Here is a 26,608-nt window from a genome sequence, read left to right as displayed (position 1 = left end):
TGCAACAATTCAAGTTGTTTCTGTCAATGACGTATGCTCTCGATGAATTTGATAGGAGTGATGCCAAATCCAAACTGGCTTCCCTTGACACTTTTTTGGGGTCAAGGGAGGCCAAATGCTCACTGGCTTCCCTTGCATTCAATGCTACGGGCGGCAATAATGTCATACCCTTTTGGACCAGACAGAATCAGATAGATGGCCTACACATACAGAGACAGAGGGGCACACTCTCCGGTGAGATACATTCAGCCTCTTGCGAATTGAAGGAAAATGATGAAACACAGAGAGACGAAAGATAAATTATTTGAAAATAAATAATCTGTACATTTTTGGGGAAGCCTGGCTCCCCTGGGTACCATGAATACACACCACTGGTGGTGTGATCTTTGTTTGTCCAATCCCTGCTCCCTCTCTGGTTTAGTTTCCAAGCAAACGTCTCCAGCTGTTAAAGCAATCTTGAACCAAAGACTGTAATGTTGCAGAGTTCTATAAATAATGTAAGACTGTAATGTTGCAGAGGGCTATAAGTGTAGATTCTCTTCCCACAACTCACTATGGTGGTTGATTCCACATCTTAATCCCCCTGTTCCGGAACTCTCTCTCTGTTCCATTATGCAAGTAGAGTGCTGATTGAGTCTCTGGTGTATAGAGGAAAGAGTGGGAGGATAGAGGGAAGACCCATCATTATGGATGAATTATGGATGATGTTAAATGATGACAGGATGTTGTCTGTAGTTTGTTTGGGTGTGTCTGTATTTGAGACCATCTGCACTACAGACAGTTCTACAGTTAGACTCTAGAACTCACCCATGTGTGTAATTCCATGTTCCGGGGGAAATGTATGGGTAGTCTCACAGCCAGATCAATCCAACTTTTTTTTGTCTGATCTCCACAACTTTGTATCACATTATGCATTTTATTATCTGAAGTCAGGATGGAAATACACTTAGATTTGTAGGTCTACTGGCAATTCCTCACAAAACCCAAGTTAAAAGAAACACCTATATACACACCGTGTATACACCCTGGAATACACCCTTACCTATCACATTTTCCATTGCAAAGACAAGTGATGACTCAGGGAATCCAATGTACTGTAACTTGAATCAAACCCTCATTGCAAAGTCATGGTGTTTCCCTTTGAAAGTGAAGACCAACTGTACACTTTGGGTGGTTCCCAATGAACCACTTTAAAAGAGAACATGAAACGCGACAATGTGCACATTCATCAATCTCTCCACACTGTAATTGTCCTAAATAACCCATTTCAGTGAGGTTACTGAAATACCCTGTAATACTGCAGTGAGTATAATATGAGTTTATCCCTAGCTATCCAGTTTGAGGCTTTCAGGAGCATGATATTACACGTACAGTACAGTTGTCATTCTTGACTGGAGGGTTCTTTCTGAGGGCCTTATGACTTTCCAAAATGTGCTAATTTCCTTGTTACAAATACATCTTCACCTTGACACGTGATAACAAAAGCTGGACTTACACTGGCTTTGTGAAACACACTGACGGGAAGGAGATGATGTCAGAGAGACTGAATACAATACTGAGCACAAAAAACAACTTTATGAAACATTAACAACAACTGACCGAGAACTAAAATAAGTTGTAGCTTAGGCCTTCGCCCCGAATAAACAGTAGAACTGAAAGCCTACATCAAAAAGCCTTATTAGATTGGCTTCCCACCGTTATCAGGAACGGGATGAGTAATACAGTATGTTCAGAGGCTAGAACGTTAAGTACAGGTTGTGTGTTTTTTTTGTTCTAACGATGACACAGCCGTACAAGACAGTATCTGAGACGTGACAGAAAAAACTTGATCATTATTTATCTTTTATTTAACAAAATAATCACAACACAAACTATACAATGGTCACTTTGAGATTGGATTCTCTGAACAGGAAAATTAAGACTCAACAAGAAGAGCAATTTGCATGTAACAGGCAATCTGCGGTTGGTGCTCTGTCCTGTGGACTCGTACATCTTAGGGTCATACACAACATTGTGCTTTACACACCACAACTGAGGTCATAAAACACTGCACAACGGGGACAATTTAGTCTATAAAATGTAAGATCCTCAATCAGCTGTGAATGAAAACATAACCATATAACAGAACAAACATCAACTTCACCTGAACCATAGATATATGTCTATATATGGATCTGAACGTTACACTGTTGTTCAGAACCAGCAGTGTCATTCACACAACCAAGATAATGATTCAATGGATAATGAATCAAGACAATGAACATTGGTTGGTTGGTTATGATGATGGGACAATATTAACAGCTGTGTAACCATTCACAGTAGACACGAGAGCTTAGGAAAATTAAACATCCAATCAAGATATTTATACATGTGTATATATATATATAAATAAATAAAACAAATCTGTAATATGTACAACATATTTTTCATGTTTTAAAATGTACAAAATTAACAGGGTGATACCACAGCGAACTGAGGATGTAGTATTTACAGAAACATACAAACTATATACATATTCTCAAAAATAATAATTAGTATCGTCATATCATACCAGGATGTCATTCAACATCATTCACCATAATTTATTTTGTCAGCTTTCCACCTCAATAAAAAAATCAAACGGTAGGTGTTTTCTTCATGGCTTAACTCTTTAGAACAGTGAGCAGCATACAGACATAAACCAGTGGCTTTTAGTTAGCCTTCAACTAGCCTTCAGCTACTGGCCTTCAACTAGCATTCAACTACTGGCCTTCAGCTACTGGCCTTCAACTAGCATTCAACTACTGGCCTTCAACTAGCATTCAACTACTGGCCTTCAACTAGCATTCAACTACTGGCCTTCAACTAGCATTCAACTACTGGCCTTCAACTAGCCTTCAGCTGCTGGCCTTCAACTAGCCTTCAGCTGCTGGCCTTCAACTAGCATTCAACTACTGGCCTTCAACTAGCCTTCATCTGCTGGCCTTCAACTAGCCTTCAGCTACTGGCCTTCAACTAGCATTCAACTACTGGTCTTCAACTAGCATTCAACTGCTGACCTTCAACTAGCCTTCAGCTACTGGCCTTCAACTAGCATTCAACTACTGGCCTTCAACTAGCCTTCAGCTGCTGGCCTTCAACTAGCCTTCAGCTACTGGCCTTCAACTAGCATTCAGCTGCTGGTCTTCAACTAGCCTTCAGCTACTTGCCTTCAGCTGCTGGCCTTCAACTAGCCTTCAGCTAGCCTTCAGCTGCTGGTCTTCAACTAGCCTTCAGCTACTTGCCTTCAGCTGCTGGCCTTCAACTAGCCTTCAGCTACTGGCCGTCAACTAGCATTCAACTACTGGCCTTCAACTAGCATTCAACTACTGGCCTTCAACTAGCATTCAACTACTGGCCTTCAACTAGCCTTCAGCTACTTGCCTTCAACTAGCATTCAGCTACTGGCCTTCAACTAGCATTCAGCTACTGGCCTTCAACTAGCATTCAACTGCTGACCTTCAACTAGCCTTCAGCTACTGGCCTTCAACTAGCCTTCAGCTACTGGCCTTCAACTAGCCTTCAGCTGCTGGCCTTCAACTAGCCTTCAGCTGCTGGCCTTCAACTAGCCTTCAGCTGCTGGCCTTCAACTAGCCTTCAGCTGCTGGCCTTCAACTAGCCTTCAGCTGCTGGTCTTCAACTAGCCTTCAGCTGCTGGCCTTCAACTAGCATTCAGCTACTGGCCTTCAACTAGCCTTCAGCTACAGGCATTCAGCCATCTTCAAAAACAATGCTCATCGATTTATTGATTTGGATGTAACTTGTTGATGCACAAATTGGAATATATTGAAAATGCACAAGGCGTGTAAAGCCATAACCAGATAGAAGGCAATAAGGCAACAACTCAACTCACTAACTTGTGTAAGGCAACAGTTGACAGAGGCTATAAGATCATATTTACCAAGAGACAATGTCTGCTGCACGTGCCAAGGCAAGATAACTATCATGTCAGCTATAGTTGACTATAGTGAAAGGAGGTCATAAGGCATTTGGGCTCTTCTAGACACTGTATACCACATACCGTAAGAACATGTACGTCACTAGACATTACACACATTAGTGGAGTGAGTATAGAAATGCTTGCATTGATGATGGCAAAGGCACCAATATGTAAAGAGACCAATGACAACTCAAAAGTTTCACCTCAGAGTAGGGCCAACAACTCACACGTTTCAGCTCAGAGTAGGGCCGACAACTCACACGTTTTTAGCTCAGAGTAGTGTCACACCATAGTTCAATGTCCCCCCTGGGAAAGTCTCCACTTTAAGATGTGGTGATGTTCGGTGCTAAGTGACTAGGCACGTGCATGTGTCAATGTCAGATGGTAAGGCCATCCAGAGGTCTCAATGTCCATTGTTAAGTACACCATAAACATACAAACTAGGTACTGTTTTCAACCTTCAAAAGATATGACAAGACAGCTTTTTGACTGCAGCCTGTTTTAAACCCACAATCTTCAACACATCCTTCATGTCGTGCTAATTGTGTTTTCTAGTGCTTTCGTCAGGCTGACAAAGGAAGTGGGATCCAACTGAACTCAAGAATCAAATGGGTTGGAAGTGTAGGACGTCTTCTGTACAGTGCTATGCACAATCTTATGCAACATTAGAACAAAAGTTTGCCTATTTTACAGTAAGTAGCCAAATGTACACTCATTTACAAAAGAGCTGCTAAGTGATATGTAACAAAAACAAACAAAGTTGAAGCTGTGTTAGATGGTTGTCATTTTGAACTTCCTTGTGCCAAAGAGCCAAGGTCCAGGACCTAGCCTGGTACCAAATCTGTACATTATGTGCTTAGACATTTATTCTTCTCTCTGACGAGGAGTTAGCCTAAAATACATACATTTGGGACCAGGCCACCTAGGTAAGAACTCTTACATTATGAAAGAACGGACGACTACAGTCCAACTGTGCATTTACTGTGTCTTTCATTTTCAAGTCCTTCCGATGTTTGACAAAATGGCCTCCAGATGTTTTTTTCTCTTCAGGGTTGTGTTCGAGACCACAACGCTACCAAGTCATTTTCTGTGTGATTCCGTTTGTATATGTTTCTTCTTCTTCCATTCCTTTCTTTGGGGGTGGGTTTCCATGGCAACCAAGTTATTCTTTCTGAGTTTCTTTTTTCCTTCTTCTTCGTCTTGGATGGCAGCACAGTGTTGAGGTCGGAACGGAATCTTCGGAACAGGAAGCCAGAAACTTAGGTCATCGAGATGAGGTCATCATCATAGGATTGGAAAGGACGTGTCAGTAGCATTAGGGTTAAAATGACCTCCATCGGTTTATGTTTGTCACTTTTTCAAACAAAAAATCTCTCTTTAAATACAATTCTTCATATCCACTTGTTCTTCTTCTTCTACTAGTCATGCCAGGTCTTCTTCTAGGCTCACCATCTGTCTCTGTGAGGGGAGACAGAAAATAACCATAAACACAAAGTCACACAACACTGAAAACCACTACATGCAGTATTTCATAGGTTATACCATAATCAACAGTCACATGCTTTCTATTAGCCACTGCAGAACACCTGCAGGATTGGGGTCAAGTGGATTGCAACTCCACATAGGAAAACAATGGGCAATTCATCCCATTATTTCACTTAATCGAAATGGAATTGATCTTAACACAGTATGAGAATTTAAATGGAATGAACTCTAACCCTGGTGACACGTGTAGTCTAAGTAATAAGACAGTGACTGGGTTGCTTGGTGGGTTGCTAGGTGACAGTACCTGTGGGTAGGTGTATCCGTCCTGGCTGTGGTTTCTACAGATGTGCAACTCGTCCTCTGTGGTCTTCTGGTACACGGGGTTGTCAAAGTGGATGGTGTTGGTGTTCTTCAGCCTCCAGTGTCTCCATAGCAACACTGCACCAAACAGCACCAGGCACATCATCACTGGAGAGAGGAGATAGTGGGTCAAAAGTTCAGTTCTTGTTGTTGTAATTGTTGTTGTTGATAAAGTATGGTAGGTAAAGCCAGTTCAACTTTTACAATGATATGTGTTTTACTGAGTGTACAAAACATTAGAAACACCTTCCTAATATTGAGTTACACCCCCCTTTGTCCTCAGAACAGCCTCAATTTGTCGGGCATTGACCCTACAAGGTGTCGAAAGCGTTCCACAGGGAGGCTGGCCCATGTTGACTCTAATGTTTCCCACAGTTGTGTCAAGTTGGCTGGGTGTCCTTTGGTTGGTGGACCATTCTTGATACACACGGAAAACGGTTCAGAGTCAAACACCCAGCAGCGTTGTAGTTCTTAACACACTCAAACCGGTGCACCTGGCACCTACTACCATACCCCGTTCAAAGCACTTAAACATTTGTCTTGCCCATTCACCCTCTGAATGGCACACGTAGACAATCCATGTCTCAAATGTCTCAAGGCTTTTCTCCTCCCCTTCATCTACACTGATTGAAGTGGATTTAACACACAACATCAATAAGGGATCATAGCTTTCACCTGGTCAGTCTCATGGAAAGAGCAGGTGTTCCTAAGGTTTTGTACACTCAGTGTATATCAACACGTAAGTCAATACATAAACAGAGAGTAGGTTACTACAGTACTACTGTATTTATCAGTGCACTAGACATTATGCTTATACTACAAGGTAAAATACTCACTGATAGGTAAGACAATGTAGAGCACAGTATGGTGTGATGCCTCAGCTACTTTGGGCATGGCAACATAGCCACTTTGACCTGTGACCGCCGTTTCCTGTGGACTGTGAGTGGTCGAGGACCTATCAGGGTCCTGAGGCTGGGCCCGGCGGGCGGAGGAGGTAGTTGAGGTAGTTGTAGTTGTGGTGGAAGTGGGACCAGCTGGCTGTTTGGTTGGGGCCCTGGTAGGGTTGGGAGCTGCAGTTTTGGGAGTGGTGGAGGGAGCAGTAGTTGTTGGAGCTGTTGAGATAAGAGACGGGGGTAAAGGTCACTAAAGGTTAGAGGTTAGACACACAAGAACGTGTCAGTTTGTTTGAGAAAAGCTTCAATGACCATGAACAGTGAGTATGAGGATAAACACTAACACTTTGACATCCATTGGCTTTTGAACTAGCTTTTAACTACAAAATATTTGGTCTTAAACAGATTTTAATGATGAAAATATGAATAACATTCCACCCAAGAGGTGGGCGATCTGGTCATTTGACTGCAGGAAAGGGGTATAAAGGGCAATAGTTGCACCTTCTCCTCTAAAGTTCCATAGGGTTCGACAGAGGAAAACACATACCTGCCACACACTTCCTCATGTCCAGGCCGAGGGTCATGTGATCAGGACAGGCACAGGTGTATTTGGGGGAGTGTTGGTTGATCTGGGGAGCAGGTAGACATAGGAACTCACAACCTCCATTCACAAAGTTTTTCTCTGTGCACCAGTTCTTTCCTATAGGAGAGAGAGAGAGAAGCGTGAGAGTGAGTGTTAAACCACCTGATTCAGCTTTTAAAGTTAATTACAGTTATTCATGTAAGATTTGTTATGTTTTTAAAAAGCGTGCGTTGCCATACCGATGGGCTGCTTGAGGTTGTGGTATACAATGATGTCCTCTGGCTGCATCAGGTCCTCCGCCAGTACAGTGATGTCATTTCCTGTCAGGCGGTTGGCGCTCATGACCGCTCTGTCGCCCATGTCGGTCCAGAATACTTTCTCCTGTGAAACAAATGAGAGAAACCAGAAAAAAAGAGAGACAGGAAGAAAAACTAGGTTAACCAACTGTACATAGTCAGTACATACAGTACTTAATGTTAACCAACTGTACATAGTCAGTACATACAGTACTTAAAGTTAACCAACTGTACATAGTCAGTACATACAGTACTTAATGTTAACCAACTGTACATAGTCAGTACATACAGTACTTAAAGTTAACCAACTGTACATAGTCAGTAGATAGTCAGTACATAGTCAGTACATACAGTACACAAAGTTAACCAACTGTACATAGTCAGTACATACAGTACACAAAGTTAACCAACTGTACATAGTCAGTACATACAGTACACAAAGTTAACCAACTGTACATAGTCAGTACATACAGTACACAAAGTTAACCAACTGTACATAGTCAGTACATACAGTACACAAAGTTAACCAACTGTACATAGTCAGTACATAGTCAGTACATACAGTACTTAAAGTTAACCAACTGTACATAGTCAGTGCATAGTCAGTACATACAGTACTTAAAGTTAACCAACTGTACATAGTCAGTACATAGTCAGTACATACAGTACTTAAAGTTAACCAACTGTACATAGTCAGTGCATAGTCAGTACATACAGTACTTAAAGTTAACCAACTGTACATAGTCAGTACATAGTCAGTACATACAGTACAAAGTTAACCAACTGTGCATAGTCAGTACATACAGTACTTACAAAGTTAACCAACTGTACATAGTACATACTGTACACAAAGTTAACCAACTGTACATAGTCAGTACATACAGTACACAAAGTTAACCAACTGTACATAGTCAGTACATACAGTACACAAAGTTAACCAACTGTACATAGTCAGTACATACAGTACACAAAGTTAACCAACTGTACATAGTCAGTACATAGTCAGTACATACAGTACTTAAAGTTAACCAACTGTACATAGTCAGTGCATAGTCAGTACATACAGTACTTAAAGTTAACCAACTGTACATAGTCAGTACATAGTCAGTACATACAGTACAAAGTTAACCAACTGTACATAGTCAGTACATACAGTACTTAAAGTTAACCAACTGTACATAGTCAGTACATACTGTACACAAAGTTAACCAACTGTACATAGTCAGTACATACAGTACTTAATGTTAACCAACTGTACATAGTCAGTACATAGCATATCATAGTCAGTACATAGCGTACTTACAAATCCATCCACAAACAAAGACAATGTATCTGGTGGAAACCAACAGTTTCAGATATGGGGCTTATTAACCTCCTATGACCTGGATACTGTAAGATCAGTTTGGTCTCCATTCAGCAGCTACATGGATGGATTTCTGTAATACAGCTAAAGCTGGCTAGCTGCATGGCTAAACTCATGAACCGGGCTGGTGTATAAGACTCAACCTGGAAATCCCCTTTAATTAAAGCTACCACAGCCAGGTTGGTGTGGGCTGGAGGGGGGAAACCATGGTGCTCGACCCAGGGACCTAAAAGAGGTTCTGGGGCCACAGCCAGGGTAGAGGGGGGAGACCATGGTGCTCGACCCAGGGATCTAGAGGAGGTTCTGAGGTTGGATTGTAACCATTGCCCACATGGACTGGACTCTACTGGTTCAGTTAAGTCTCCATTTCCCTTCCTACAATTCCTCTAGGACCTGTCCATTACTATACTCCAGATGGAACTCAGGTTAGGGAGACCTTAATGTCCACATTCCATCACTATTTACCTCGAAGACGGCGAGAGAGAGGGGGTGAGCCAGCTTGTCCTCGTTGTAGATGAGTGTGTGTCGTCCTTCTCCGTTTACGCCGATGCTGGAGAGGGTGTGCATCTTAGAGTCCACCCAGTACAGACGCTGGTTAACCATGTCTGTTCCAGAGGCAGGGAGCGTTAGAGAAATCCAACTGTGTAATCATTCACTTATAAACAATGCTTCCACGCCTGATAACGAGGCAGATTATTTGAATGTAAATAATGTACACCTACAGAATGATAGAACTTCCAACAATAACACATCACAACATCTCAACTGTTCTGTATACGAGTATAAGAATCATGCGAGACAGCAAATTACAATGTGCCCAATCACACATCACTATATTGCAGTGTCCAATCAGTGGACTCTTCTTACCAAGAGTGATGCCGTTAGGCCACTTGATGTTGTCCGTTACCAAGGCGACGCGGTCGGCTCCGTTCAGCCCACTCTTCTCGATCTTGGCCTCGTCGCCCCAGTCAGTCCAGTACATGAAGCTGGAAACAGACACAGTACCGTCAGTCAAAACTCCTACCTCGAACACACTTCAGAACAACATCTGGAGGTCTTTAGAGAACATCACACACACTGACACGTTGAGCTTCTGCCATGTTTCTTGTTGCGAAAGAGATCCTCACTCATTCAATTATTCCAATATGTTCGACAACAAAAGAATCCTGTCGAAGATTTTTCTTTTTGGTTTTCCTGGCAGTCAACGCCCTATTGAGCATGATACTGATAAACAGATCAGTAGGCTATGACCCAAACAAGGTTAATAAAATCAATCAATCAAATCCCAAGTTTCTTACTTATTGGCTGGGTCCACCACGATGCTTCTTGGTTTCTCCAGTCCTTCGCTGATCAGTGTCTTTCGCCGTGTTCCGTCCGTGGTTGCCACGGAGATGGTCTGGAGCACACTGTCCGTCCAATAGATGTTACCGTGAATCCAGTCGACGGCCAGGCACTCCGGCGCCTCCATCTGGCTGTCAATCACCACGTTGTGGTGGGAGGAGTTCCCTGCCAAGTTCATGTCGGCGCTGGGGAAGGGTGCAGGACAAAATATATGTTTGTTAACTAACAAAAACAAAAACGCACACACACACACACACACACCTTCCCCCAGCAGGTCCTCACCTGTAGATCTTCCTGTGGTACAGGTCAGACCAGAAGATCTTGTGTCCAGGCATGTCCATGTCCAGGGCCACCACGTTCTTTAGTCTGGGGATGAGAGGGACGTACTCGCTACGGTCCAGAGTCATCTTCCTCACCTCGTGGCGGTTGGTGAACAACAGGTAGGGGACAGTCCCTGGAAGACATACAATTAGATTTAGAAAGTTTTAGATTTCGACCTCAAGTCTGACACTTCACCTAACTGTTTACATCACATTTAAAAGTTGTTTAATAATGAGGCCTCAGAGAAGCTACCGAAACCTCTTCTTTGCTTTAATTTGTTCAGACTATATCAGAATTGCTCCCAAGGCTCTGTTCATATATCCACACTAGCAAGCAATCTGTCAAGCATCCATTCTAAGTGGTATGCTGGGGTGGCTGTCGGAATGTAGCTTAGCTAGTGTGTCCCTAAATCTCACACGTACCTGTGGCAGCCTTGCAGGTCTTGGTCTTGGGGTCCAGTTCATAGCCCTCCTCACACTCACACTTGTAACTTCCCAGGATGTTCACACAGATCTGGGTACAGGTGTCTGGGTCAGCACACTCATCAATGTCTACAGGAGGAGGAAAACAGGGTTAGAGGTCAGAAGATAGGGTCAGGGGTCAGCTGTGGCAATTCATAGTGTGATTTGATCCAAATCCAATGTCCTGCCATCTTATCCGGCACTCGTCACTATAGTGACTTAGAGCTCAGTCATTGCAATCTTCTGATCTGAGTTCAGAGCCTCAGTGCCATATTAACATTTATTTCCACACACCTTCACATTTCCTGTTGTCCTTCCCCAGACTGTACCCAGCAGGACAGGAGCAATTGAAGCCAATCTTCAGGTCGGTACAGGTGTGAGAGCAACCGCCGTTATTGGTCAAACACTCGTTGTTGCCTGCAGAATCAGACCGGAAATCAGTTAGAAGAAATATATCTATCTAGAAAAGTATAAGAAACAACCATCATCCTCAATGTCCATGATGACAGCCTTTTCCCTTAGGCAAGACTAAACCAGTCACCTCACTCTTTACAACCACTAACTAGTTTGGCCAGACCAGACTGGCCTGAACCACTTGGCTAGCTGTCTCCATCACATTTCCCTAGCTGGGATGTGGTCTCTCTCCTCTGTTTTCCACTGAATGGTATGTGGGTGTAAAGGGAGTTCCCTATGGGCCCAGGGTCAAAAGTAGTGGGCGAAACAGGGATTAGGGTGCCATTTGGGACGCAGAATATCTCTACGGTTCCAACTCACCACACTCCCTGATAGGTTCGTCGGACATGTCTCGGCAGTCTTTCTGCCTGTTGCACACCTTGTCCACGGTGATGCACTCCCCACTCTTACACCTGAAGTTATTCGGGCCCTCACACGCATCCACTGGGGGGAGAATAAGAAAGAGGAGAATATTATTAGACATGTAGTACAGCTATAGGGACAGTGTGTGTGTGTGTGTGTGTGTGTGTGTGTGTGTGTGTGTGTGTGTGTGTGTGTCCATTAGGGCTGAGCCTCACCGCTCTTGCAGTCAATCTCATCACTCAGATCCCTGCAGTCAAACTGGCGGTCACACTGACGGCTACCATGGATACAGGAGCCATCATTACACTGAAACTCATCTGGCTGGCAAGTGGGCCGACCTACCGAGAGAGAGAGAGAGAGAGAGAGAGAGAGAGAGAGGTTAGATAAACAATACAACAAGACAGATGGACAGATAAAGAAAGAGCGATTGGGATTTTCTCTTAGGAGTCCCTTAGTTCTGTTCATACAGTATAGTATCTGTTCATACAGTATATCTTGGAAGATGAACATTTGTTTTCGTAAACGCTTAACTAAATAAGCATATTTCTGTCTTTGGAAAAAAAAATGTTTCAGAGAGAAAGGACAGAAGTTGAGTTGAATATTGTCAAAAACCCTTCCACTCACTGCAGTTGGTTTCATCTGAATTATCCTGACAGTCCTTGCCTCCATCACAGCTCCAACTCCTATGGATACACTCCCCACTCCCACAGTGGAATTCATGTGGCCCACAGGGCTTTGTTGTCGGTTTGGTGTCCCTCCCGCCACAGTTCTGGGGCCACTCGTCTGAACCGTCGGCACAATCGGCGTCACCGTCGCAGGCCCAGAGACGCGGGACACACACAGTGTTGTTACACTGGAAGGCGTTGGGACCGCAGGTGGCGGTGGGACAGGAAGTCTCGTCAGAACCATCGGAACAGTCGTTGTCCTTGTCGCACACGAAGGAGACGGCGATGCACTGACCGTTGGAGCAGCGGAACTCGTTGTCGGTGCAGTTCTTTGCGGCTGGAGGGAGGAAGGGAGAGCGAGGGCTGGAGGGTTAGGGATATGGAAGGTTTGGGACTGGGTGACAGTATTTGTACTCTATTGTGCCTTTAGGATGTTATTATATCTGTAAATAATGTGGTTGTCACTAAAAGAATGAGAGGTTTTTGTCTAAGGGTTCAATGGGTGCAGAGTAGACACAAGGACCAGAGTCGTGTGGTGATAGTACCAGTTAGTGATTACAAACTGGAGTCTTATCACATCATCATGCACTAACTACAGAGGTAATCAGTGTTGAACAGAACAGTTGTCTTCAGTATGATGATGAATGCAGTGTAATCAGGTATGACAACGATAGAAGAGTTGGCTACAGCATATACACTATTGGACTAGACTAGTGAATGTAAATATGTAGGATCTTAATTTGAGACAGTTTGCTTCAGAAGGAAAATAATCCTGCAGCAACCGGAAATGTGAATTATTACCTGGATTATAATTAATGGACATTTCGAGTCAAATTTCAAAGTGGAAATTTCCAAACTTCATAAGCCTTCTTAAACTTCAAATACACTACAAATGTTAAATGTTCTGCATTGCAGGAAAGTTCTCCTGCAACAGGATGGTCAAATTAAGATCCTACATCCGTACTGTTATCTTACCACAGCTCTTCTCATCAGCTCCATTGTCACAGTCAGCTTTGCCATCACAGTGCCACGTTCCGGAGATACACTTGTTCAGTGGGCCTCCGCAGCTGAACTCAGTGGGCAGGCAGGTCTTAGCCTCTGGAGACATAGAGAGACATGAACAGATAGAGACATTAGAGTCTATGTGACACATCTTAGCAGTTTTATCTTATCTGAAGAGGAGGAGGACGAGGATGAGGAAGAAGAGGACGAAGGATGAGGAAGAAGAGTATGAAAAGAAAGAGGAGAGAGAAGAAGAGTAAAAGAGGAGGAAGAGTCAGTTACTCACCGCAGGCGGCTGGCAGCTCGTCAGTTCCGTCACCACAGTCATCACCTCCGTCACACACCCACCGGCTGGTGATACATTTCCCGTTGCCACACCTGAACTGACTTGTCCCACATGTATACGCAGCATCTAGGGGAAGAAAAACCCAGGATAACTGTAAATGATTGACAGACAGGACACATTTAATCTTTTATAGATCTATACTAGTGTAATTTAAAAAACAAATTGTTTTATTTATTTAACTAGGCAAGTCAGTCAAGAACAAATTCTTATTTACAATGACGGCCTAAAATATACACAAGGTAGTACAAATATAATATACAAGGTAGACAGTTTAACAGAGTGTATTTGATACAGACTCAGTAAGTTTTTACAATATAGGGCAATAATTCATTATACATATTTTCTGTCATGCGACACTAGTACCACATAACATTAGGCTCACGCAGAGGATAGAATAGGTCTGTAGTAGTGACGGATGTTAACTAACATTTAACTAAGTAACTTCCCTCGGTTAGTTCATGTTCAACAACGCTCGCTGACAACAGAGGGCAGTCATCTGACGGCCATTAAGATTGGGATTATATCTAGTTGTTGGTGAGAAGAACACATCCTCTACAATGTTTTGTAGTGCCCCTCTGGGACCAGCAATTATGTGTGATAAGAACTACAGTAGTGAGAGTCCAAAGATAAAGGAACAGGATATGAGGTAAAAAGACTACAATATGCAGCATTTCTAAACAGGAAGTGAAGGAGTTTCCCCATGGGAGAGACTTATATCTCTTATCGTTCACACACTGGAGCTACTGTATCTCATGGTCTTTCAGCAGACAGTGAGAACTTGACTGCCATTTTGTTATGCACTCAAGACTGTTGCTTGGCAACTACTGTTTGTGCGTTTCTCATGTAAACCTTCAAATGAAGGAAATTAGTGTAGGACAATGTTGCCGAAACAGAACACACACAAGTGTCAACTCACACACCATTGGCCCACATATACAGCATCCGGTAAGGGAAATGTAAACAACTTATAGACCTACTGTACAGACTTGAGCAAGGAAATACATTTTTTTCCTCACTTAGTTTCTGCCAGTAGGCCTATGAATGAATACCACGTTACTGTTTGACTAGCCTATTCAACAGTGAAATGAGATTTAACTCCAAAACGGCCCAGTTTATTTTGGGTTGCTGAGGTCACAACCTCATTGAACTCATCTGACCAATCAAAGTGAAGATGTCTTCAACAAGGAAGTGAGAGCCATCAGGTAAAAGCTAGCATGGAGCCTTCAATATTCTGCAAGGTCTCGGTCACTAAGTCAGTTTATCTCCCTCCACTGTCAAATTCCACTGTGCCTGAGGCAACAGAGTATGAGTCAGAGCCTGAGGCTGTCTCTTTAAGACAATGGGGGGGGAGGAGTCATAATCACACCACCCGCTGCTGATTGGCCCTTGAGGAACATTCCTCAAAATACTCATAACAAGAGCACTAGTGAGAGCAACAGGGGGAGGTGGGGCACAACCGGACACAACACCAGGAATTTTCTGAACTCAAGCTGTCAATTGTTGACACTTGTAGTAGTAACCGCTGCTACACCAGCATGACTCAAGTCGTAAAGTCGGTTGCTACACAGAGAGTTAGTGAAGTAGATTCAGAAGATAGAGGTTGCTTGCTCCGTCTATTGGCATGTGATGTCACCAATGCTCACACCTTCATGTGTGACTTCATGTGGGACTGTAATATCATAAGACGATCTTGTATTGAGAAATGTTGGCCTGACTTGATCAATCAGGGCTTTTCATGGGAAAAAACGACTGCTGAACCCCTCGCCTCAAATGCTTAATTACACAGGCACTGTAACCACCAAGACTGTGGCTATGTTTCCAGTGAACCCAACACACACACACAGTCCCACACACACACAGTCCCACACACACACACACAGTCCCACACACACACACACACAGTCCCACACACACACACAGTCCCACACACACACACAGTCCCACACACACACACAGTCCCACACACACACAGTCCCACACACACACACACACACACAGTCCCCCCCCCCCACACACACACACTACCAGATGTGGAGGTTCCAGGAATAGTTTCCCCCCATCCTATTCCAGCTGTTCTTGGAGAGAGTGGTGATACATTTACGAGGCCGGCTGACTGTTAGCTCGCCCTGAGACTTATACAGTCTCTCAAGTGAAAACGGAGACGTTACTTGGCCCCGACACGCACTCTGCCTCTCTCTCTCTTTCCATGATCCTCTCTGTCTCCCCTCCCCCTTTCTCTCTCTCTGTCTCTCCCCTCTCCTCTCATCTCCTCTCTCCCCTATTTCTCTGTCTGTGTTTTAATTTTCTCTCCTGCTAATCTTCTGTCCCATCATCTACAAATGGGTCACAAGCCTCTCAAGCTGCATACTGTGTTCTCTCTACCATTCTCTCTCTGGGTCACAAGACGCTCAACCTCCAGCAGTATAGCCCACTGTACTCTCTCAACAGGCATCTGTGTGTACAGTATGTTAGACTGTACGTCACAACTATGTCTACCATTCTCTCTCTGGGTCACAAATATCCCTTCCTAAGCATACTGTACTGCACTCTCTCTTTGTAGCCTATACGATTAGATATACATTGTGTAATAGAGGACTTGTACTGTATTCAACTTAGCCTCTAATTGAAATGCAGTGGGTGAGAGTTATTTTCCCAGGATGTTGTAAATGTAAAAGCCCAGCAGTTCTGAATGGAAACCTCTTTCCATTGACTAGCTTTGAATGTGAGACGTTATCAACGACAGAGGCCAAGTCTAGCTTACGTTTGAACCCAAAACCATCTGGCTGGAAAGGTTGGGCCACGCCATAGCTATACATAGCCCTCTCTCCCAGTGTGGGCGTGTCGTGACATCAGATTGTATTTGTGGGCGTGTCGTGCGTATCATTGATCGATAACTAAGCCATGCACTTTGCGTAGTAACCAAGCACAGAAGACGGAGGAAGTTTGTTTGTGGCACACTATTCAGGTTACAGTTAATTATTATTAAACAAACAATCATAAAATAGAAGTTTGGTTCCTGTCTACTTAACTTCCTTATGGGCCCACTTAATGCAGTCCGCCTACTGTCTGTACGGTTACTGTAAGTGCAGTGAGTCACCATATGGGCATTTCATTTGTCTTTGAGGTTGTGACTAAACTAAATCAAGATAACAAATATGGGGTGATTTCTCTGACGCGTTTCCTTGAGGGATAATAGTTGTATTGTATTGCATTGGTTTTCTTCACAATTACTCCAGAAAAGAATTGTCTTGGGGAATTTACTTCAGACAAAGTGAGTGGGAAATCCTGTTGTATTTCGAGTTTAACGTTACTTTAAAAAATCTACACAGTTTTACCAGCAGGGTACTTTTCATTAGTTACAACAGATCACATTCAAACTAGCTCTGCATGCAGCCTGTAAACTATTGCATAATAATCTCAGATTCTAAGAACCAAAAAGCCATTATAAGCAACTTTCCTTATTCACCAATCAGCACATTCTTAGGTGTCTCTGCCTGCCTGCCTGCCTGCCTGCCTACCCGCCCGCATGTCTGTCCGCCAGCCCGCATGTCTGTCCGCCCGCCCGCATGTCTGTCCGCCCGCCCGCATGTCTGTCCGCCAGCCCGCATGTCTGTCCGCCCGCCCGCATGTCTGTCCGCCCGCCCGCATGTCTGTCCGCCAGCCCGCATGTCTGTCCGCCCGCCCGCATGTCTGTCCGCCAGCCCGCATGTCTGTCCGCCCGCCCGCATGTCTGTCCGCCCGCCCGCATGTCTGTCCGCCCGCCCGCATGTCTGTCCGCCAGCCCGCATGTCTGTCCGCCCGCCCGCATGTCTGTCCGCCCGCCCGCATGTCTGTCCGCCAGCCCGCATGTCTGTCCGCCCGCCCGCATGTCTGTCCGCCAGCCCGCATGTCTGTCCGCCCGCCCGCATGTCTGTCCGCCCGCCCGCATGTCTGTCCGCCAGCCCGCATGTCTGTCCGCCCGCCCGCATGTCTGTCCGCCCGCCCGCATGTCTGTCCGCCCGCCCGCATGTCTGTCTTGCAAATGGAATTACCGGCAAGTCACCTGATTCGCATTTTCCTTCCTATGCCTGATGCCATCCCCACACAATTTGACCCACGGGGGAGGAGAGGGAGAGACAAATAGACAGAGTGAGGCAGAGACAAATAGACAGAGCGAGGCAGAGACAAATAGACAGAGCGAGGCAGAGACAAATAGACAGAGCGAGGCAGAGACAAATAGACAGAGCGAGGCAGAGACTAATAGACAGAGCGAGGCAGAGACAAATAGACAGAGCGAGGCAGAGACAAATAGACAGAGCGAGGCAGAGACAAATAGACAGAGTGAGGCAGAGACTAGTGATGAGGGGGTTGACTCATAACCCGCAGTCCTACAGTTAAATCCGCGGGGCAGACGGGTTCATGGTCATTAAATATTGGAGGATGTGTGTGTCAGGCAGGTTAAATAAAGAGAAACAATACCTTCAAAATATCCATCAATGTAGAATTCTAGTGCAATTTCTATCAACAGGCTTCTTGGGCTTCTTATTTTGTTATTGTAGGCTATCTGGCATTAGTGCAGAAGGCTAAGCTTTCGGGCCTAGCTGCACTCCAAATAGCCTACACAGCCAATCGCCAAATGCTTTCGGGAAACAGGCAGAAAAAGTTAAGGACATGGTTGAAATTTCATTCAATAAGACAAAAGCTGCAAAAGGAGAGTTGAAAATAAAGAGAAGGGAGGGCCTGAAAAGAAATGTTTGGGACAGATGTGGTGAAAGAGGAGGATAGCAGTGCTGGCTATGTTCTGTGTGATTGTGAGACACTATACACATTTGACCGTCACAAGACGGGACTTAAAATAAGCCTATGTCAAGGGAACTGTAGCCTACTGTTCAGATGGGTTAAATGGAAACTGAAATCTGGACACTGACTGTAGGTCTATAACCTCTCACACAGCCTTAATAATAACTCCTGCAGAATGTAGCCTTTCTTGCAGGTAAATTATAAACCAAATGTAGGCTAAACTTAGACTTGGGAACAGGAGTGGAGACATATGATTTGTTGAGAATGCATTGCTCCGTTAGATACCGTCTGTAGAGGTAGGTCCTGAACAGGTAATCAAATGGCTACCCAGACTATTTGCATTGTGTGCCCCCCCTCCTTTACACTGCTGCTACTCTCTGTTTATCATATATGCACAGTCACTTTAACTATACATTCATGTACATATGTACATACTACCTCAATTGGCCCGACTAACCAGTGCTCCCGCACATTGGCTAACCGGGCTGTCTATCTGCATTGTGTCCTGCCACCCACCAACCCCTCTTTTATGCTACTGCTACTCTCTGTTCATCATATATGCATAGTCACTTTAACCATATCTACATGTACATACTATCTCAATCAGCCTGACTAACCGGTGTCTGTATGTAGCCTCGCTACTTTTATAGCCTCACTACTGTATGTAGCCTCGCTACTTTTATAGCCTCACTACTGTATGTAGCCTCGCTACTTTTATAGCCTCGCCACTGTATGTAGCCTCGCTACTTTTATAGCCTCACTACTGTATGTAGCCTCGCTACTTTTATAGCCTCGCCACTGTATGTAGCCTCGCTACTTTTATAGCCTCGCCACTGTTTTTCACTGTCTTTTTACTGTTGTTTTATTTCTTCATCTACCCATTGTTCACCTAATACCTTTTTTGCACTGTTGGTTAGAGCCTGTAAGTTAGAATTTCACTGTAAGGTCTACATCTGTTGTATTCGGCGCACGTGACAAATAAACTTTGATTTGATTTGAACGACATAAGATTTCAGTTGGGCTTCGATGCACATTTTATCAGAAACACGTTGGGTCCGGTCATTTTCACAGCTTTCTTTTTCCTTACAACTGGTCAAACTGATGTCAAAAAATCTTCTGCCGTCTTTGACTGTAGCTTATAGGGCATTTTCCATTTTGTGTGGGTTAGGGTTGGGTGTGGGCCTCAGAATTACAATGGATCTGGCGGTTGTGGATGGCTTATTAGCAATTGCGGGCGGGTGTTGGTGAATAAACAGCTGACCCGCACACCTTTAGCAGAGACACACAGCTGACCACAGCTGCCATCCGGACAGGGCCTTAATGTAGTTAGGTGCTTGTTGGATGCGGCCAATTTCCCGTAAGGACCTATCCACTGCTACTGGCTCACTGTTAAATACAGGAAGCCCTATTGGCAGACAGACTGAGCTCACTTCTTGTAATGTACGCCTACTGTCTTCAAAAGGTTAGCATCATGACCAAGTTACACCACGACCTGAATAGACCTTCATATGGCTGCCTACATACAACGGAAATCACCTTGATCTAGCTGTGCTGCTGAGCGAGGAGAGGCAGAGCGAGAAAGATAGAAAGAGACAGTGAAGGAGAAAGAGAAAGAGAGGAAGTTAGAGGGACAGAAAGAGAGAGCGGGAGAAAAGAGAGAGAGAGAAAAAGAGAGTGAGAAACATTTTACAGAGAGAGTCCCCACCTCCCAATCTCCATCAGGTTCTATTAATAAACGCTGCCTGCCTGCTTGATGACAACTTGACCATGTAAGGTCCTTCAACACTGATGCTACGGATGGAAGAGAAAGAACGTGCTCACTAAACACCAGCCCCTAGTCTGCAATGGACTTTCCAATAGCCCCAAATGTCCTCCATGTAACCTGTTATATATTTGAACTGGAAAGCTGCAGCCTGCCTGGTGTTCAACCTTCTCAAGTTCTCCCATGTCACCCCTTCTCCTCCGCACACTCCACACTGGCTTCCAGTCCACTCCACACTGGCTTCCAGTCCACTCCACACTGGCTTCCAGTCCACTCCACACTGGCTTCCAGTCCACTCCACACTGGCTTCCAGTCCACTCCACACTGGCTTCCAGTCCACTCCACACTGGCTTCCAGTCCACTCCACACTCCAGTCCACTCCACACTGGCTTCCAGTCCACTCCACACTGGCTTCCAGTCCACTCCACACTGGCTTCCAGTCCACTCCACACTGGCTTCCAGTCCACTCCACACTGGCTTCCAGTCGACGCTCGCATCCACTACAAGACCATGGTACTTTCCTACGGAGCAGCAAGAGGAACTGCCCCTCCCAACCTTCAGGCTAGGCGCAAACCCTACACCCCAATCCGAGTACTCTGTTCTGCCACCTCTGGTCTCTTGGCCCTCCCACCCCTACAGGAGGGCAGCTCCCCCTCAGCCCAGTCAAAGCTCTTCTCTGTCCTAACACCCCAATGGTGGAACCATCTTCCCTCTGAAGCTAGGACATCAGAGTCCCTGCCCATCTTCAGAAAACCATCTGAAACCCTACCTCTTCAAAGAGTATCTTAAGTAATCCAACAACACTAGCACGTAACTCCTCCGCCTTACTAGCTCTGACTTTGCTGATAGCTCCTTTTATTGAAGAAAAACGTACTTACTATGACTGAGATTTGTGGTTGTCCCACCTAGCTATCTTAAGATGAATGAATCCAACTGTAAGTCACTCTGGACAAGAGTGTCTGCTAAATTACTAGAATGTCAATGTAAAACTAGAGCTGAAAAGACTATATTGTTTAGCAGCAACACCAACCGTCTCTGCAGCTTTAGTTGAAGTGTATGAAAGGCTACACTGGATGACAACAGGAGGACGGTCCATATAGGTCAAAGGTGAGGCTAATATTGGAGTCCTCATCAACGCCCTTGTCATTGTGTGTGACAGGCTTGTTTCTTTAAGTTAGTTTGCCTATGCATTTCTGCTTGTTTTGGCAAACACACACCCACGGTGAGAAAAGTGTTTGTATGTAAACACAAGTCTTGCCAAAGGTCAGGGCTTGGTCTTTCCATAGCCATAGATTAATTTAGAACTAGATGACATGTGCACTGATGGTCATCTGTCAAGATGCTAAAACAACAGAACTCAGTCTGTACTAGTTCAGATAACTGCAATTTTGGTTTAAACTCGTTCATCCAACTGCATTCGGCTTATACTAGTTAATCTAACTGCACTTGGTTTATACTAGTTAATCTAACTGCACTTGGTTTATACTAGTTAATCTAACTGCACTTGGTTTATACTAGTTAATCTAACTGCATTCGGCATATACTAGTTCATCTAACTGCACTTGGTTTATACTAGTTCATCCAATTCCACTTGGAACTTCATTGTGAGGTTATTAAGGGTGTTTTTGCATGCCACTGGTGACTGATTGAGAGATCTGGTGTGTTAGGAGAATGTACATCATGCGATGCCTATCAGATGCTCTTGGGGCTGCATGATTCATATGGGGATTATTCTAGAATCTATTCTATTCTAGAACCACTGATGCAACTCTACAGGGATTTTCCCATTATTCTCCATGGTGTCAACTAATACAGCCCCTTGGGGCTCCACACATACAGTAACGGCAGACCTACTGTTGGGGCTCCACACATACAGTAACGGCAGACCTACTGCTGGGGCCCCACACATACAGTAACACTAGACCTACTGTTGGGGCCACACACATACAGTAACGGCAGACCTACTGTTGGGGCTCCACACATACAGTAACGGCAGACCTACTGTTGGGGCTCCACACATACAGTAACGGCAGACCTACTGTTGGGGCTCCACACATACAGTAACGGCAGACCTACTGTTGGGGCTCCACACATACAGTAACGGCAGACCTACTGTTGGGGCCCCACACATACAGTAACGGCAGACCTACTGTTGGGGCTCCACACATACAGTAACGGCAGATCTACTGTTGGGGCTCCACACATACAGTAACGGCAGACCTACTGTTGGGGCTCCACACATACAGTAACGGCAGATCTACTGTTGGGGCTCCACACATACAGTAACGGCAGATCTACTGTTGGGGCTCCACACATACAGTAACGGCAGACCTACTGTTGGGGCTCCACACATACAGTAACACTAGACCTACTGTTGGGGCTCCACACATACAGTAACGGCAGATCTACTGTTGGGGCTCCACACATACAGTAACGGCAGACCTACTGTTGGGGCTCCACACATACAGTAACGGCAGACCTACTGTTGGGGCCCCACACATACAGTAACGGCAGACCTACTGTTGGGGCTCCACACATACAGTAACGGCAGATCTACTGTTGGGGCTCCACACATACAGTAACGGCAGACCTACTGTTGGGGCTCCACACATACAGTAACGGCAGACCTACTGTTGGGGCCCCACATATACAGTAACAGCAGACCTACTGCTGGGGCCCCACACATACAGTAACGGCAGATCTACTGTTGGGGCCCCACATATACAGTAACAGCAGACCTACTGCTGGGGCCCCACACATACAGTAACGGCAGATCTACTGTTGGGGCCCCACATATACAGTAACAGCAGACCTACTGTTGGGGCTCCACACATACAGTAACGGCAGACCTACTGTTGGGGCCCCACATATACAGTAACAGCAGACCTACTGTTGGGGCTCCACACATACAGTAACGGCAGACCTACTGTTGGGGCCCCACATATACAGTAACAGCAGACCTACTGCTGGGGCCCCACACATACAGTAACGGCAGATCTACTGTTGGGGCCCCACATATACAGTAACGGCAGACCTACTGCTGGGGCCCCACACATACAGTAACAGCATACCTACTGCTGGGGCCCCACACATACAGTAACAGCAGACCTACTGTTGGGGCTCCACACATACAGTAACGGCAGATCTACTGTTGGGGCCCCATATATACAGTAACAGCAGACCTACAGTACTGCTGAGGTCCCACACATACAGTAACGGCAGACCTACTGTTGGGGCCCCACACATACAATAACAGCAGACCTACTGCTGGCGCCCCACACATACAGTAACAGCAGACCTACTGCTGGGGCCCCACACATACAGTAACGGCAGACATACTGTTGGGGCCCCACACATACAGTAACGGCAGACCTACTGTTGGGGCTCCACACATACAGTAACGGCAGATCTACTGTTGGGGCCCCATATATACAGTAACAGCAGACCTACAGTACTGCTGAGGTCCCACATATACAGTAATAGCAGACCTACAGTACTGCTGGGGCCCCTCACATACAGTAACAGCAGACCTACAGTACTGCTGGGGTCCCACACATACAGTAATAGCAGACCTACAGTACTGCTGGGGCCCCACACATACAGTAACAGCTGACCTACTGTTGGGGGCCCCACACACACACACACACACACACACACACACACACACACACACACACACACACACACACACACACACACACACACACACACACACACACACACACACACACACACACACACACACACACACACACACACACACTCTGCACATGTCAGCAGCAGATTTAATCGCTACATTAATGAATACCTTGAACTATAAACATTGGATGGAAGTTCTAATCTTCAAATCCCTGGGAGCAGGAGTTAGTCTGCATCGCAAATGGCATCGTCCCATAGGGCTCTGGTCAAAAGTAGTGCACTTTAAAGGAAATATGTTGCCATTTGGGATGCAACCTTAAAGATTGAGGGATAACAGTAGAACGGACTACCTAGACTAATACACAACACAATATTAACCTAGAGGCCGGTAAGTTCACCCTTAGCCTACCTACTGAAACCAATAAGGAATTTGCCTCGACTGCTGTTAATGCATTGCAATACAATACAATGTAATACATTGTAATAATGTTGGCAAATAAGTTCATGGACATGTGAGTTGTGTGATAGTGTGTTTAGTTCCTACTGTGGGTTGCTGGTTGGGGGCCACAGAAGTAAAGGTGAAGGAAGTTGGTGGATTTTTATCATATCAAGACATCTAAAGAAGGAAGCAGACTTTGCTTGAGGTGATAAACATATCCTCATAACATGCATCTATTAATAAGCCTATTACATTTCATTGTTGATGACAAAAGCTATGATTTTAAATGCCAATTGAGAATGTATTTTGACATTAAGCTACATCTAACCTACAAATGCATAAAATTAGTGATCAAGAAGGTCTGCAACAATCAGAATTTTGTAGCATAATAGTCTATCCTTCAGGTGTAAAATAAAACCAAGTTCTATTTCCTCCATATATGGCACAGAAGCTGGGCTAAATAACCTCTTGCCACACGGTATAGAAGCTGGGCTAGACGCCCTTTTGCCGCGCCCTTTCTCGGTGACAATCGTCTTTTTCCTCCAACACGTCAAGCCCACAGGTAAAACCAGACAGCTTTGACATATGGACCTACCGGATGTGACGAGCCGATTTCTCATTCGGATTGGCTCGCGGCTACATACTATTTGAAGAACAGCCAATCGACTTCCCGAGCGTAGCTTCCGTTCATACGGACGAAATAGATACATTTGAACTTTTATAGATAAACATATTGTCAACGAAAATTATAGGTTAAGTTCATCTTTAATCGCCTTTGAAAAGGAAAATGTCTTGAAAAGCTGTTAGCGCTTGACTCTCAATGTCAAGAACATGCCCCCTTCCTGCGCACCAAACCCACTATTAGTTCAGCCTAGGACACGAGGGTATAAACATTGGTTTAATTGAACATTCGACTGGTATTGTAAGCACCAAAACAGAAATTAATTCAGAAAATGTCAATTTAGCCATTTATTCTATGTAAGGAGCACGGTTGCATTTGCAATTCCATGTCAGACATAAAATAAAAAGATCACTGAAATATAGGCAATTGACAACTCTGTCATGTTATAAGTAATTTAAAGATGTCAAATTCCATGTCAGATCGTTTAGACCAGAGAATCCTAAGGGCAAAACCCGCTCTGCACTCAGCCGGAGTCATCCCCAAAAATACGCATCATAAGCATCTTGCATGATACAATTGACTTCACATCCTTACCTGTAGGAGCAAAACAGTGGGAAAGCAACACCAGGCAACATGCTGTCACCCCGGTGATTCCCACACGAGTCGGTAGCATCTTTTCTCCTTTGGGCTTCCACGCAATTCGAAGTGTTTCTTCTTGGTCTAATATCGACCACCCGGCACGCAAAATGTTTGACAGCTAGCCTACTGAACAGCACTAGTTCAACTCAACTGAGAGATGCCTCTATATATTTGTGGATGTTGCAGTCACAGCTAAAACAAACTGGGATAAACGAATGACTGTTGTTTGGGTATATAGAGAAGATTTACTGTGCGCCTGTGTCTAGGTCTAGTGCCAGGGAGAAATATTAGATTTTTTGAGTCACTTCTGACTATTTCTATGTGGTCCTACAAGTGGGCGGGATCAGCAGAGTGGTGTGATATTTGAAATTCGACATCAGCACCGCAGGGGTGGAGCTACAGCAGTCACTGACAGAGAGGAAGAGAAAGAAAGAGTCACCCAACCACAATGTTACTGTTATCATTATCTGGATGGGCTGGCTTCCCTGTCTTGCCTAGCCTGGCCCCACCTTCAATTTCAATTCAAGGGCTTTATTGTCATGGGAAATATATGTTAACATTGCCAAAGCAAGTGAAGTAGATAAAAGTGAAATAAACTCAACTCAACAAAAAAAGAAACGTCCCTTTTTCAGGACCCTGTTTTCAAAGATAATTTGTAAAAATCCAAATAACTTCACAGATCTTTATTGTAGCTCGGGGCGGCAGGTAGCCTAGCGGCTAGCCTAGGCTAGATCTTGGTTGCAAGATCGAATCCCTGAGCTGACAAGGTAAAAATCTGTTGTTCTGCCCCTGAACAAGGCAGTCAACCCAGTGTTCCTAGGCCGTCATTGAAAATAAG

The 26,608-nt window shown here is 44.8% G+C and overlaps 1 protein-coding gene across 1 annotated transcript; it reads right to left on the bottom strand.

Moving 5' to 3' along the window:
- Positions 1–1,833: 1,833 nt before the first annotated feature.
- Positions 1,834–26,103, bottom strand: LOC110485636 (low-density lipoprotein receptor-like). The gene is made up of 18 exons (XM_036940239.1): positions 25,726–26,103; positions 13,831–13,956; positions 13,518–13,640; positions 12,502–12,879; positions 12,093–12,215; positions 11,836–11,958; positions 11,356–11,478; positions 11,023–11,151; positions 10,562–10,733; positions 10,237–10,464; positions 9,806–9,924; positions 9,404–9,543; positions 7,519–7,660; positions 7,244–7,396; positions 6,640–6,915; positions 5,748–5,911; positions 3,478–5,416; positions 1,834–3,163 (listed from the first exon to the last, which is right to left on the bottom strand). Exons 1-17 carry the CDS (start codon positions 25,802–25,804, stop codon positions 5,381–5,383), a joined length of 2,634 nt encoding a protein of 877 aa, XP_036796134.1. The 5' UTR covers positions 25,805–26,103; the 3' UTR covers positions 1,834–3,163; positions 3,478–5,380.
- Positions 26,104–26,608: the final 505 nt, after the last annotated feature.

This window comes from Oncorhynchus mykiss, chromosome 13, assembly GCF_013265735.2.
Source record: "Oncorhynchus mykiss isolate Arlee chromosome 13, USDA_OmykA_1.1, whole genome shotgun sequence".
NCBI lineage: Eukaryota > Metazoa > Chordata > Actinopteri > Salmoniformes > Salmonidae > Oncorhynchus > Oncorhynchus mykiss.
The sequence above is the reverse complement of the archived record's forward strand: the minus strand, read 5'-3'. Positions and strand labels throughout refer to the sequence as shown.